General features: G+C 42.7%; 1 protein-coding gene across 17 annotated transcripts in view; it reads right to left on the bottom strand.

The window, feature by feature from the left end:
• UNC80 (unc-80 subunit of NALCN channel complex) overlaps nt 1-14,605 on the bottom strand; it is a 137,564-nt gene that overhangs the window by 53,076 nt on the left and 69,883 nt on the right. For 13 of the 17 annotated variants that reach the window (XR_014853326.1, XM_085065681.1, XM_085065674.1 and 10 more), the window contains 6 exons: nt 13,278-13,481; nt 11,563-11,663; nt 8,606-8,803; nt 6,397-6,504; nt 5,419-5,557; nt 187-368 (listed from right to left, as the gene is read on the bottom strand). Coding sequence is in view for 16 of the 17 variants with exons in the window: in XM_085065681.1 (XP_084921807.1) it covers nt 187-368; nt 5,419-5,557; nt 6,397-6,504; nt 8,606-8,803; nt 11,563-11,663; nt 13,278-13,481 (932 nt within the window). In the remaining variant the exon portion in view is untranslated. The remainder of the gene's footprint in view (nt 1-186; nt 369-5,418; nt 5,558-6,396; nt 6,505-8,605; nt 8,804-11,562; nt 11,664-13,277; nt 13,482-14,605) is intronic. The other 4 variants (XM_085065683.1, XM_085065679.1, XM_085065680.1 and 1 more) reach the window with 2 other exon arrangements.

Genomic DNA, 14,605 nt, shown 5'->3' with positions numbered 1-14,605 from the left:
CCCCATTTTATTCTCCCCATTTTATACAAGACTTCTTCATGTCACTTCCCTGACTAGTGAGACTTACACAATCATTTTTTTCTCTAAATAGAGTTTCAGGCAATTTCATGGCAGTCTGTCATTACACATCTATCCCACAAGGCAAGCTGTAAATGTCACCATCATGCTTTCATGTTTCTTATCTACCTTAAAAATCTGCTGTGCTCCCTCTTCCATCCTTGGCCACACTTGATATCTGAACCTCCAGAGTGTGTGAAATTTGAGAATGGCATTCAGTCTTTGCACTGTCTCTGGGTGATGAAATTCGGACATCAGCATGTCAGAAACAGCCTCTGGCACTTTCACAGCACACAGCAGGAACATGGCAGCTGGAGGGAGAGAACACCTGATCATCTGGTTTTCTCAATAACGTGTTTATTTGGCAAAGAAGAACCACAGCTGTACAAACTCCCACCGAAAGCAACCCAATCTGGGCTCCAGAAATAGGAACACCACTCTACCTAGCCTAGAGAAAACTGTATTGCTTCATGAAACCAAGCACACGTGACTCCTTTTGGAGCCACACAGCATTATGTGTGAAGCTTGTAAATTCTTCTGGAAAACCAGCTTTTTAAAATAAAGTACACCTTTGATCTTCTCAATCTCAGTCATGGCTGCTTTAAAGTAAGAAGAATCTCTTGAAGTAAAGGCTCTAACGGAATTTGGCTTTCAAAGATTCTACTTCCAAGTGATTTCTGTGTTGATCAATTAAGGCTGATTTAACAGAAGCTCTGCCTTTCCCTTGGAACAGGAAACAGTGCCCCAGTAGAAGTCACCTGGCTATTTTCATGGGTAAAGCCAGTTCTTAATTAAGTGGGCTCCATGCAATGAACACAATCTGCCTCCAAGAGAAAACAGTGCAAGACAAAGGACCATGCAAAACAGCACAATTATAGCTGAGCTGGCCCCTAATTGTTTCAATGGATCATATTTGAATGTAAACAGACATTAATCAAAATATAGACTGATGCAGATCAGTCAGATCTGATCATCTGCCTAACACAGTCATCTCCATCAATGCAGATGGTGTCTGAGGGGCACTGCAGGAGACAAAAGGAGAGGGAACTGCTATGGGAGTTCAGTGGGTGTCAGAGAATCCATGGCTCCTCTGACCAGTAGCTCACCACAGAGCACTGGAGATAATTTCTCTAGATTTGGTGGCTGTGCCTCCAGAGAAGCAAGAAGACATTTGCCATTGCGTTTTCTTCAATGCTTATTCAGCAGGTGCCGGGCCTCATGGGAGGCAGTCTGACCACTGCAGGAAAACAAGGCTGCTCTCTGATTGCCTGGGCTCCTGGTGCTGCTCAAAATCTGCAGGGACCTTGCAGTTTCACCAGCTCAGACAACTTTCTGCTCTCTAATCTTTTCAAACTATACCAAGTCTTAGAAGGACTTACGTAAAAGTGTGAGTTGATGCTGAAGCAAGCAAGAGAAGAAAGAGCCTTGGGAGAGGTCAGCAGATGGTGCTGTAGTAGATTAACAAGGCATTCTTTTTATCCAGCTTCTGTATAGCAACACTGGGGGTTTTCAGGGTTTGACTTTGATGAATGTAATTAATGCTTGGGCTGTATTCACTTGCTACTAAAAAAAAGCTACTACAGACCCTCAAATGGATTTTAATCCTCTCTTCAGGAAAGGGAAGATGCATTTCAGAGGCTGCTGTGGAGAGCTGCCAGCTGGCACTCCTCAGGAAGAGCAGCAAAGCTTTGTCCCATTTCCTGTGAGCCATGCAAATTTTTTATTCAAATCATAGAATCATTGAGGTTGAAAAGGACCTTTAAGGTCATAGAGTTTAAAAAGCATCCAAAATTATTTCCTCAGAAAGGGACTTGAAGGGGGAAAAGGAGTACTGCATCAGGCAGATTATTTATCTTCTTTATTTTGCTCCTTACTCTTCCTGTCTACACATTTAACCTGGGAAAGGCAAAGGGAGAGTACAGAAAAGACCTGTGAGCTGAAGAAGTGGTCTGTGCACTGGTGAAGCAGATGGAAGTGAGAGAAACCTGAAGAAAATGAGAAAGTGGAGGCAGGGATAAAACAGTGGATTTCAGGGCAGAATTGATTGCCAGCTGTGGAAAATAAAGGACTGGTGTAATGGACATGTGATGGAAAAGGGAGTGATGTTTGAGGAGCACTTCAAAACTCTTGTACTGTTAGCAGCTTTTGATAAAAATGCCTGTAACTTAATCTTCGGTGAAAAAATACCTGGGACTGTCCCTTTTGGTATGCAAATCCGCTGAAGGAGGAAATCTTTAAGCCATTTCCTTGCATGCTGCGAGAGGAGAAAGGTTGAATTTGGAAGTTGTCAGAGATTGGCTTACAAACAAATTTGATTAATTTATGCATTATCCAAGTAAACTGTGTATTGTGTGTGAGGGATGTTCACAGTTTCTAAAGCTGTGGCTCATGATTTCTGTTCATCTCAGATTAGCACACACTGACTAGGAGTGTTTGGACAAGACAGTAAGACTAGAGAGAACCTCCTGAGTCACATATTCTAATCCCTTTCATAAACTCTTAAACCAAAGGGCTTTTACTTTCTTTTCTGGTGGTTAGAAATCTATTTTCCACATGAGAAAAGCCATAGAAAGTTAATACTCATCTTCATTCTACTGTAACAAATTATTTTAAAATATTTAAGAAGTAGTATTTATTTTAATAATAATTAAATAATTTTTGCTCCTTGTCTGTCTTCTGTCATTATGAAGAGCAACAATATCCCCTCTCAGACTTCATCTGAATCCATTAAAAAAATATCCTTATCATATAGGCGCTTCATTTTTCCTGCTCTCCTAACATTATCTGTTACACATAAATGTCTTACTTCAGTTACCAAAATTGTGCGTTGAAAGTGCTGTGTCGTAGGTAATTGTACACTGTGCTTTACAATAGCATTCATACTTTGAATCACTAATGAAATACCTCTTCTGACACATCCTGATTGTGTTTGTTGTTCCACAGCTGATCATTAGGTCAGTCATCTTTTGGCCAAGGGATATACTCTGAACCTAGATAATTTCCATGGGAGAAGATCCAAGCTCACAGCAAAAAAATTCTTATTACTAGTTTGCAAAAACATAATTTTATATTTTATAGTAATACATTTCATCCTACATTCAGAATTTCAAAGTAATACTTTCACAGGTATATGATGTCCTAATCATCTTCTGTGTTAAAGATGCCTCTCAACTAAGTGTCATCAGCAGTCACCTGTACATCTTTAAAACCAAGTGGAAATGGAAAACTTAGGTAAGTACCATACCATAGCAGTACTTAATGAGTGTGGTGGTTTTGATGGGCCCAAAACATCAGGTATCTTTAACATCTAAGAAAAATTTAAACCCCACAGAAGCTGTTGTGGTGGGCTTGGGGAAGTGTCTGAGGGGTGGGGAGTGGCACAAAGATGGCTCCTGTGTGTCCTGAGTGAAAGTTCTGGAAGTTTTTACATCAAGTCCAGCAGAGCCAATCTCTGATAGCTCTGAAGGTCATGGACAAGCTGCTGGCCAAGTGTGGGCCAATTAGAGGTGCTAGTTACGCCTCTGTGAAAACATATTTAAGAAAAATTCAAAACAAGGTAGGCACGTGTGGCTAGCACAGGTCTTTCCCATGAGAACTTTCTCCTGTGTTTTATAAACAAAGATAAAGTTTGGATGTTATTAAAACAGTGTCTCGAGATTTGGACAGTTCAGGCCTGGCCAGTCAGGCCTAGGGGGAGGTTTCTGACTGACCAATCTGGGTGACCTCTGAAAAGTCTATATAGGTTGGAATCAAAATAATAAAGCTCTCTTTTCTTGCCACACTGAGAACCCGGGTCTTTTCTCTGGTAGAGGCTCAACAGCGACAGGCACGCACTTCTTTGTAGTTAGAAGAGGAGGAGGAGGTGGAGGTAAAATATGTGAAGGGAGAACAACATGGAGACACCAAGGTCAGTGAAGAAGGTGGGGCAGGAGGTGCTCCAGGCACCAGAGCTGAAAACCCTCCACTAGCCATGATGAAGGCCATGAGGGGGGCAGGAGATCCCCCTGTAGCCCATGGAGTCTACAGGAGTGCAGAAATTCACCCACAGTCCACTCCAGAGGAGCAGGTGGATGCCTGGAAAAGACTGAACCAATGGGAGTCTCATCGAAGAGTTAAAACTGCAAAGACCTTGCAAAGGAGAGAAAGGCCTTGCTCCTGGGATGGAAGCAGCCTGGCCTCAGCTTGGGAGAGTCTGCACAGCACCTTATGGACAAAAGAACTCATGTTGCAGCAGAATTTGGGCAGGATGTTGCTCGTGAGATTGGACCCACGCCAAAGAAGTTCCCAGAGGACTGTCTCTCGTGGGAGGGACCCCATGGCTAAGTAGAGGACCCCTCTCCCTGATGGACTGACCAAAGAACAAACCCCTTACCCTGCCCCCTGCCCGTGTTGTTGGTTTGGAAAGAGAGAAGGGGGGTTGAGCAGAGAGACTGCTTCTTAAGAGGGAAGGGGTGAGAGCAGAGAAACTGTCTGGAGAGAGAGAGAGGTAAGTAGAGATAAAGAGTATTTGTAGTAGAAGAATTGTGGTGATGAATAGATTTATGGATCTGCTCTATGGACTAAGAAAATACCCCACACCCTGCCCCCCTACCCGAGCTGTTGGTTAAAAAGAGGAAAGGGGGTGAATAGAAAATGGATTCGTAAGAGGGAGGGGAGTGAGTGAACAAAATAGTGTAGGAAATGTTTATTGTTACCTCTCACTTATCCTCCAACTCAGTTAGGTAATTAAATCACTTGGCAACTTTAAGTTTGGAGCCTGTCTGCCCTTTCTTTTGTGCATCCTCCTACCAGTGTCCTATCTCACTTAACTCATGAGATCGGTGTGTGTTTTTACACAAAGTTTTTTGTGTAAAAAAAAAGCTTTTTTCTTTCCCCTCTCCTGCACGTCTGCAGCAGGGGAGAACAGAAGTGCCTGGCGTTTAGTCAGGGTCAAACCCCAACAATGAGCAATGCTGCTGCCTCCATGCAACATGAGAATTTTTCTTTTAGCATAACAGAGGAGCTATGACAGTTCCACTCTCATTCCCTGTCTCTGTTTTTGCATTGGCTCTCAACTGGTACTAACAATTTCCATGAGGCAACATGCAGAATGCTTTAGTAGCCGCTTTACAGACTGAGTCACTATGTTTTCTCTGCCTAGAAACCAACTGAACACAAATACTAATTTTGATGTTCTCCAATCATCCACCACATCAAGGGCCTTAGAGAGAGTGCCCTCTGGATCCTTCTGACCACCTCTTTTGCACAAAGCACAAAATCACACAAAGGTCTATGAAAACCAAACAGCCCCCAAGAAACCCTTGGTGGCATTCAGACTCCTCCACTACAAAACTGCAAAGTCCCGTGATTTGGTCCTCTTACCTGCTGCTCCAGCCATGTGCTCATCCACACTGAGCAGGAGCTCCCACGCTGCTGGCTGGATGTCCCCATACATTTCCTCTGTGAGGATAGGAGCTGCCTTGATTAGCAGTGACAAAGGGGCAGGAGAGAGGCTCATTACCTGCAACAAACCAAGCCATGTCTTAGGGCTGAGCTCTGCAAACTATCTACAGCAAAGAACACACTCAATAATTTTATCCTGGTTTTGGTCTGCAAATTACCTGCCAAGAACCTCTAGGTTCATCCACTTCAGATAATGCTTCACAGAGGGATGTGGCTTTCAGTTTACACTGAAAAGGCAGTGTTTGCAAGCTAGCTCCTGGAGTCTTTTGCTTGTCCCTCACATCACCAGAACACCAAAAAAAGTGGACAAAAGGAAAGCCAAACTCTCCCAAAGTGGTGCACAAACAGCGATACATATCCATGAAAATCTCACTAAGAACAGGCCTGTGAAGAGTCTCTTGCTTCTTCAGGAGCCTTGAACAAGTAAGACCAAAGAAAACTAATGCTGTAAACAGACAGGCTGCAGTTTAGAATAACTGTGAAATTTTTTTTAGATTTTTTTTTCCTTGGAGGTTTTTTTGTGGTTTTTTTTTGTTTGTTTTTTGTTTGTTTTGGGTTTTTTGTTTTGTTTAGGGGGTTTTTTGTTTGTTTTTTTGTTTTTTGGTTTTGGGGGTTTTTTTGTATCCTCAGCTTTGATGCATATACTACTTTGGAAAGCCAGAGATGCAGACTGTGATTTAATGGAGCGAAATGTTTAAAGGATTCTTTGACCATGGTTCCTTAAGGGGCTTAAATTTAGCATTACTCAGATGGGGAAAATGCAGAGCTGAACTGATTGATGCTCAGGAACAGTTATTCACATGGGCTTAGATATCCATATACATTTTCCTTCTTGTTGCAGTCTAACCTGACACTTATATATCTGCCCCCTTAACTAGCATATGGCTTAATCAGTACCTGGTGCCTGATGTATTTTAGCATTCCAGAATCCTTCTTCCCTTCCAAGTTGGTATCAATCACTCTCTTTTTAAGAGACGGAGTTCTCAAGCATGACTTGTCTGAGCACTGGAAGGAAATAAAAAGAAAGTGGGGTTCACATTTATATTCTTCAAAATGCAGAAACGGAGATTACATACAAGAGGAATTTCCATACGCTAGAAACCATCTAGGACCAGAGCTGTAGCACAAAGCCTTCTTCTTTGCTGACAACAGGCTTACTATTAGTGAGACAACACATCTCATCCAACTTTCTTCTCTTCTTAACAATAGTTTTCCTAATAAAACCTTAAGGCACAAGCCAGTAAACAAAATGAAGAAGGTGATTGTTCTCTGTGTAACCTTCACCGGTGGCACACCCATGTATTTAGTCAAGCAGGTCTACAGCTTCCCTCTAAAAAATTACCAATGGAAGTGTTTAGTGTACACAATGATTCCTCTCACAGAATCATAGAATCATTGAGGTTGGAAAAGACCTCTAAGATCATTGAGTCCAACCAGTAGTCTAATGCTGCCAAGTCCACCACTAAATCACGTCCCCAAGTGCCACATCCACACACCTTTTAAAATCTTCCAGGGATGGTGACTCTACTGCCACCCTGGGCAGCTTGTGCCAGGGCTGGAGAAACCTTTCTGAGAAGAAACTTTTCCTAATATTCAATCTAAATCTCCTCTGGTGCAACTTGAGGGCATTTCCTCTTAATCCTGTGCCTTGTTCCCTGGGAGTAGAACTCTACCCCCACCTGGCTGCAACCTCTTGCCAGGCAGCTGTGCAGAGCTAGAAGGTCACCCCTGAGCCTCCTTTTCTCCAGGCTGAACCCCCCCAGTTCCTCAGCTGCTCCTGGTACTCCAGCTGCTTCCCCAGCTCCATTCCCTTCTCTGGACATGCTCCAGCCCTCAGTGTCTTTTTTGTAGGGAAGATGATGAAAAAAGCAAAAATTTTCAGTTGCTCTCTGAATGTGTGGTCTGTGCAAACATCCTGCATATGTTTGTAGGAAACTTTACTGCCTCCCCAACTTTTTTTTCCTGCTGTTTCTTAAATGCTTTGATGATCTGATGTATGATGAAATATGTAGCTCTGTCTTGCAATTCAAAGTTGGAGATGAAGCAACACACAGAAATGCACAGTTCTTTTGCTATCTTTCATGAATAGTGCCAGCTGCTCATCTCTTGCCTGCCTTCTGCAGAGGAAATGACTGCCTCTCTTTCTCAATAACTCATCCTTTTCTGTGCCAGAGGAAATACATGGGGGGTACAGTTTTCAGGAAAGCAGAAAAAATAGCTTCTATTGCTCTGTACTTTCTTCCATAAAAATACCCTTCAATTTTCTAACTTGACAGGAAACAAAGAATCTCCTGGCTGATGAAGAAACATCACATACAACATGAATTTGTCTCCTACTCCTTCATATGCCACGGCCAGGGATAACAGCCTCTTTACCCAACTGAAACCTTCATGAGAGTTCATGAACGCTTTTGTTTTCAATCTTACTGCAAAGTAGTTGAATGGCTCTGCCATCACAATTATTCAGGATAACTATAGTCTGCCTGCTCTGGTTTAACTGTTGACATGATTCAGTTGGTGCCTGGGTGGGAGATCTTCTAAAAGCAGAAACGTATTTTCACTAAAGGCACACTTCTGTAGCTAAAAAGACACAAAGTTGTCCGAATATCCTGCTGAACTGGTCATTAAAAGCGCATCACCAAGAAGACTAACATTAAAGACTAATGTATACAATATACAATTGTAATGTATGCAATTCTTGGAGCAGCTGAGAGCTCAGACCTAAAAAAAAGAAATTACACAAGATTTTACAAAAATTTCAAGAGTGATTCTTACTAACAGACAAGGAAAAAAAACATTAAAAAAGAGAGATGGACTCCACAGGGTGATAAGAGGCTATAAAAGAACACTAAAATTGAAGTCAGGTTATAAGCTTTTAAATGACCTTTTTAGCAATTAACATTCATCCCAATCAATACCGATTACATTCCTTACATAATGCTGAATGACTTAAATGCTGGGGTTTTTTTACAGAAAAGCTAAGCCTAGGAAAAGCTGTATTCATTTTGTCATGAAAGAATTGTATGAGCACAATATGCAATTTTCAAAGGCAGTTATGACCTTTTTGGACAAATCACAAAATATTCTGCTTTTCCCATTTACTCACTTCCTTTTGTTTTTTGCCTCTTGCCACATTGTTCAATGTGCTGTTTTCTCGCAGGGAGTCCGCTGTGTCTCCATACAGGAGTTTGATGGCCCGGACAAGGCGAGCACAGGACCGGCTGTGATGGAGGTAGCAGTGTGGGTGACAGTAGTCAATGTGAGTACATATGAAACTTTGCTGATTGCATAGTAGGATCATAACCTGTAAATTTAAAAAGGGAAGAGTTACCTATAGAAAAAGGAGTTACACAGCCAGTGATTGGGACAGTCAAGCTAACTTTTCCTCAGCCTAGCTGGGGAGGTGTGAAGCTCAATACAGCTTTAAAAAGGTATGTGTGCTGTGCAGAGCTTCATGCTTGCAAGGAGTTTGTAAACTAGTTAGGCATGGCTAAAGAAACACTAGTGCTAACAAAGGAAAGAGACAGAGTTGCTACAGATGTGTACATTTGGCTGGTGGCAGGGTTAAGGCTGAGGAAAACAGCATCCTTTCAGTTTGCAGAAAAGGTGTTGTATCACCACTTTAAGATGACAGCTTGGACTGGAAACTGCCAAGTAGTCAATTTGCATTATAGCTGTAAATCCACCAGGTTTGGCTGTTAGTTTCCTTCAAGGAATGCAAAGGGAAGTGTCTCGGTATGCTCTCAAGTAGGAATAAGCTGTGTCAGTTGCTCTCCATATGCTTCCCTCACTGTTTTTGGGTAGACGAATCCAGCCCAGCTCTATGGTATCTGGCTCAGTTGCTCTTTCTACTAGTGTTGCCATATGGCAGCAAGGAGTAGTAAAATTCATCTAAAAATCAGGTAAATATTTTTGAATTTAGCTATTCTGAGCCCTGTTTTGCTGCAGCAACACTGCTGTTAGCCACTGCTATTATCTTTTACTTAATTAAAGACAGCCTTGGGCAAGTCTACACTTGAGTGACCACTCTCTGATGGAACTCAGACAGCTTCTTGCCAGAGGAGAAAGCTCAGCCCAGCAAGTCTTTGTACATTGATCTTCATGTTACACACAAACCTAGCCTCTTATTAGCACTCTGAGGAAAACACACAGGCATCCCCAAGCTAAAGACCTACACTGTACGTCTTAAGGGGCCTTTATAAATCTTTCTCTTCACCCCACAACCTAGTGCAGAAGTACCCAGAACTACCAGAAAGAAGCTATCCCAGTTTTCCATCCACTGTGTCCACGTCTGTGCAGGTACAGTCTGCCGGCTCTCTCTCAGGGCTGCCACATCATTCTCAACCTCAAAATATTTAAGCTTTAAAAAAAAGTCAGGAGCTTAATTTAAAACAAATCTGTGTCAAGTTTGTGGGATTCCTGTGTTTGCCTCCTTGTTCTTGCCTCCTATCATTTTGGGGTCAATAAAGAGTAACTCAACATTTGTATCAATGTGCAAATGGTATAACAGCACTGTTGAGCTTCTACTCAGCCTCTGGTCCACACTTACAATTTGCTGTTATGGTGCACTGATACAGAGTGAGGACACCATGCTCCACACTGCCATAAAAGACAGGTAAATGAAATGCCAGTGCCTTCATAGCAACAATTGGAACCAGTGATCCTTTTGAGTGGTTTGCTTGTGACATCTAAGTAAAGCAGGCTTTTGTTTTGCCTGTAGTTTTAGTGACCATCCACCCACACCTTCCTTCCAACAAATGAAAAAAAATAATATTGTCATGCAATATTGGTACTTGGTGTTTCATTAACTGGACCAGGTGATTTTTCAAATTTTCCTTTCTCCTATGCAGGCTAATCACATGTGAAGTGAAACAAACATTTTACGTTTCCTTCAGAATTCGTGAGTTCATGCATCTTCCCACACTGAAGAAGGGTACCATGATTTACCCTAAGCTGCTAACCAGGGAGATTCCCTTATCCTGTAGTGATGAAGCATCTAATACACACACATATGCCTAACACACTCAGTTTAGTACACTGGAATTTCCAAATGAGGTGTAATCATTACCAAGAGCATTAGAGTACTGGCAAAGAAGCAGAGTAGTCCAGGGATTGAGGTACTAAATTGGAAGACATGGCATTGAAGTTCCCTGCCCTGCCAGCCACATCCAAAACAGAGAACTATCAAGAACTGTTTCTGACACCAAGGTATTAGATTAAGCCTGTTCTTGTCCACACCCCATAGGAATGGGGCAACTGAGAGCAGACTGTGTAAAATACCTGAGGAAAAAAGGGAGATATGAAGTCAGTATTGACAGCTGCCCTTCTCAAAGACAAGTCAAAAGTCAAAGGGCATCTGTCCTCACACCCATGTGCAGGACACCATCAATCTGTGCACAGCGAGTCCATCCAAGGTACATGCACAACACACGGACCATGCTGTACCATCACCACATGTCACAAGGCACCGCACATAGCATTGTGCAGTCCATGGATACCGGTGGATTGAACAGTGTAGAGTTGCCCAACTGACTTCTGGCAAGTCTAAATCACAAGCAGAGAGATTGCCCAAATGGATGGCTTAGACCCTGTGTGACCGAACCACATCTGTACTGTTGTGCTCCCCATCTATTGGATAGAGTCAGAACGATACAAGGCCCTGTTACACAAGTGGCTTCTAAAACACCACTTCCCAGAAGCCGGGGGCCCAGCTCACACTGTAACCAATTCTGTTGCTCTCCCTGAACTACACACTACTCGCCATTCTGGAGATACGGTACTGAAACTATGAATTTTTCAGCTGAGGTAGTATGGCTGTCCCTACACACCTGGGGAGGGAAAAAAAAAGATGAAATAGACAGAAGGGGCTGTAAAAAACTTTCTTGTTTTATGTCCATTTTAGAAATGGCAAACACATGATTTCCAAAGGTCGCAGCTTACTTACACTTGAGAGATCCTTGATGCTACACGGAAAAAGCACAGACTGTGATCTGGCTATTGCCAGACAAAGGTTTGCTATTTAAAATGCCATCCTTGAGAGCACTGCTGGCAACTTGTACTTACATGCAGCCACGACATGTTCCGATGATAGTTCTCTTCAACGCCTGTGTTGCTCAGCACCTCGGGTTCAATGCTGGGCTCACTCGCACTCCAAGGGCTCCCTTCTTCAAAAGAAAAATACCCAAAAGGTGGTTGTTTTTATTGCTTCCTGTGTGCTTTAAGACTAGGGACAACACTTGTAAGCCAGGCCAGCCTTGTGGGAACAGATGAGAGTACATAGAATATGTCACACTGGAAAGACTGTGTTTGCACACCCCTCCCCAGTCCTTGTATTGTGCTGGCTTGATACTTACAAGAACTATTTGGACTTGGCCCACAGGCCATGTTGTCAGTAGCAAACATTGTTCCCTCCCTGTTTTTTTTCTTTAATGGAAGGGAAAAAGATTATCAAAAATCATCACAAACAAATTCTTTGCACCATTCAGATGCTGCAAATGGTTGGTTTAGTGATCTGCATTGACTGGGCTCTGTGGTTAAAAATGTCAACAAAAATCCAGCCAGAACTGGCATCCAACTGGAAATGACAATGGGCAAAGCCCCTGCTAATTGCCCATGGAAACTACTAATGTCATGGGGATAAAAGGGGAAAAAAATCCTGATTCTAGCACACTGGAATGCTTTAGAACACAGCCAAGGGAGAGATTTCTCTGAGAACTTCATTGAACCCTGTGTTTCTCCTAGGCACTTCACACCCTATGGGCCTCCTATAAAACTAATACTAATGATATTAAGAGCTGGCCGGAGATGAATTCTGGTTTACCCTTTCTCTCCTCTTTCAGTGAACTGTGACTTGTCAAAGTCTACAGAATTGGCAATCCCGCTCCCCATATTCACCTAGTGAAGCATCTTCTGGGCACACAAAAATGACTGTTAAGCTTTAGAGGTTATTTCAGCTTCAAATATATCCACAGTTTTTGGTTAACACGGATAGCAGAGGGAGGCCCTTTTGTTCAACTGGGATGGAGATTTCTCATAGCCGGATGCACATTTAGTTTCTCTAAGATAAATGTATGGACAGCCATCTTTTAAAAACCAAGGAAGGCAGCTGTAAACTCTAAAAATAGATGTATATGCCAGTATGTAGAAATATAGTATGCAGCATGTGAATGTTATGTTCTACATACAGGAATGTATATTTTACATGTCACCCATTAGGCTTATGACATCATATCCAACATGGAATGTGAAGTGCATGTCCATAATACATAAATCTACATATATCTGTATCTGTCTATAGATAGATAGATACATAGACAGATATATAGAGAGATATATGTATCCATATATCCATATATGCACATATATACATACACACATATAGCCAATCTGTTGCTCTGGACAATAAAATATTACATAAACATACAACCTCATGTATTCATTATATCCTATGGTTTAGGCAGGTGTGTATGTGCATGCACACATATGCATGTGTTCTCCTAAAGACAGCAAGTGTTTAGCTGGCAGGCACAAGCACTCCTAGAGCTCATGCTCTAACACAGTGCTCAACTGATAGTCTGTGCAAGGAGCTGACACTCTACTCAGGATTTGCATTGTGTTCCTCCCAGGCCCTAGTCCAGGCAGTCCCTGAAGAGAGCTCTAGATTTTTCCTAGTCTGCAGGGGTGGGGGTTTCTTGTCATTTCTAGCTCAGCTGCAATCACATCAAGAGTTTAGGTCCTGCCTACTGTCCCCTCCCTTTCCACCCACTCATCTAAGTTACCTATATCAGTGACAGTGTCCCTGCTGTGGGACAGCTGCAGCTCCTCATTCTCAGACTCTGAGTCCTGCCGTGATAACTTGGTGCTCTTTAGGCTGCCGGCCCGGCGAATGCTGGAAAGGGAACCCCCCTTCTTCACCCGGAAACTGCGGGTTCCTTTAATCTGGAGCAAGCGGGAGCCTCCTATCCTGATCTTCCTGCTGGGAACTGTATTAAAAGAATAAAAGAGGACTTTTTTCCCCTTAATTTTTCCCCATTTAAAAAATAAAGAGATCCTGGCCCTCCCCACCCTCCCGACCCTTTGCTGCCAGCCTGTATTGCAGCGTCTTTTCTTCTGCCAAGGAATGTGGGATCAGAGGCTCCCTCCAAAGCCACCGCCAATGCAGCTCAATCAATCAATCAGGCAGTAAAAATGCTTCACAAAAAAGTGTTCAACACCTTATATCCTGGAGATCTGGTACATCACCTCAGGCCTTGTCTGTATGTGGAATTAGCCCTTGTTCAAGCACCAGCAAGCAGAGTCATCTGCTCTAACAGAAACCCAAAATATGGGCAAGAAAAGCTTGCAATTCACACCAATTTGAATCAGTTCCAGCCAGGAAGCAGGATCTGCCCAGTGGATGTAAATTGAAGTTTTCTTTGCCAGTTCCTGGAGTCTACATTAGTGCAGAATCACCTCTTGCTGAGGATAGCGGGCTGAATCCCAGGCATGAACAAGGCACCTTGGACAAACCTATTTTCCGATGGGCCTGGGTTCTGTAAACCTCACTGAGCTCTGCAGCAGGATCAATTATTTATTCATACAGCACGTGTGACTGCAAGAGGATAGCCTGCTTCATAAGGTTAGCACACAAGCCTTCTTTGAAGCAACATTTGCATAAATCCGTGTCTCTGTATATTGCTCTTCATCATTAGAATGCTTTAGAGGAAATGGGAGCACGTAGATCCTCTCCTTCAGACAAATCAGCAGCTTTCAGGCATTAACAACATCCATTGACACTCTGCATTTTTGATGAGCACAGACATGGAATGGTTCAATGTTCAAAGCACCAACGGTTTGCACTTTCATTCTCCTCTTGGTTCAAAGGCAGTACATGGCAGTATGTCAGTCCAAATGTTGCAACACTCAGTCATTTTACTGCAGGTCTAATCAGGCAATGCCACATGTGATCAATTACCCTTTGGTGTGTGGTTGGTCATGAACAGCACAGAGCTTTTTTGATACCATGGATAAGCAAAATATTTAAATAGAATTGTATTTTGGCTTCAGGAAAAATCAAACACACCATTGAGATTGCCCCAATTCCTCTAGAACAGAATTCCCACTCCCA

Source organism: Lichenostomus cassidix, chromosome 7 (genome assembly GCF_008360975.1).
Source record: "Lichenostomus cassidix isolate B80296 chromosome 7, HeHo_3.0, whole genome shotgun sequence".
NCBI classification, from domain to species: Eukaryota; Metazoa; Chordata; class Aves; order Passeriformes; family Meliphagidae; genus Lichenostomus; species Lichenostomus cassidix.
Note: the sequence above shows the minus strand (reverse complement) of the source record. Positions and strands in the feature narration are given on the sequence as shown.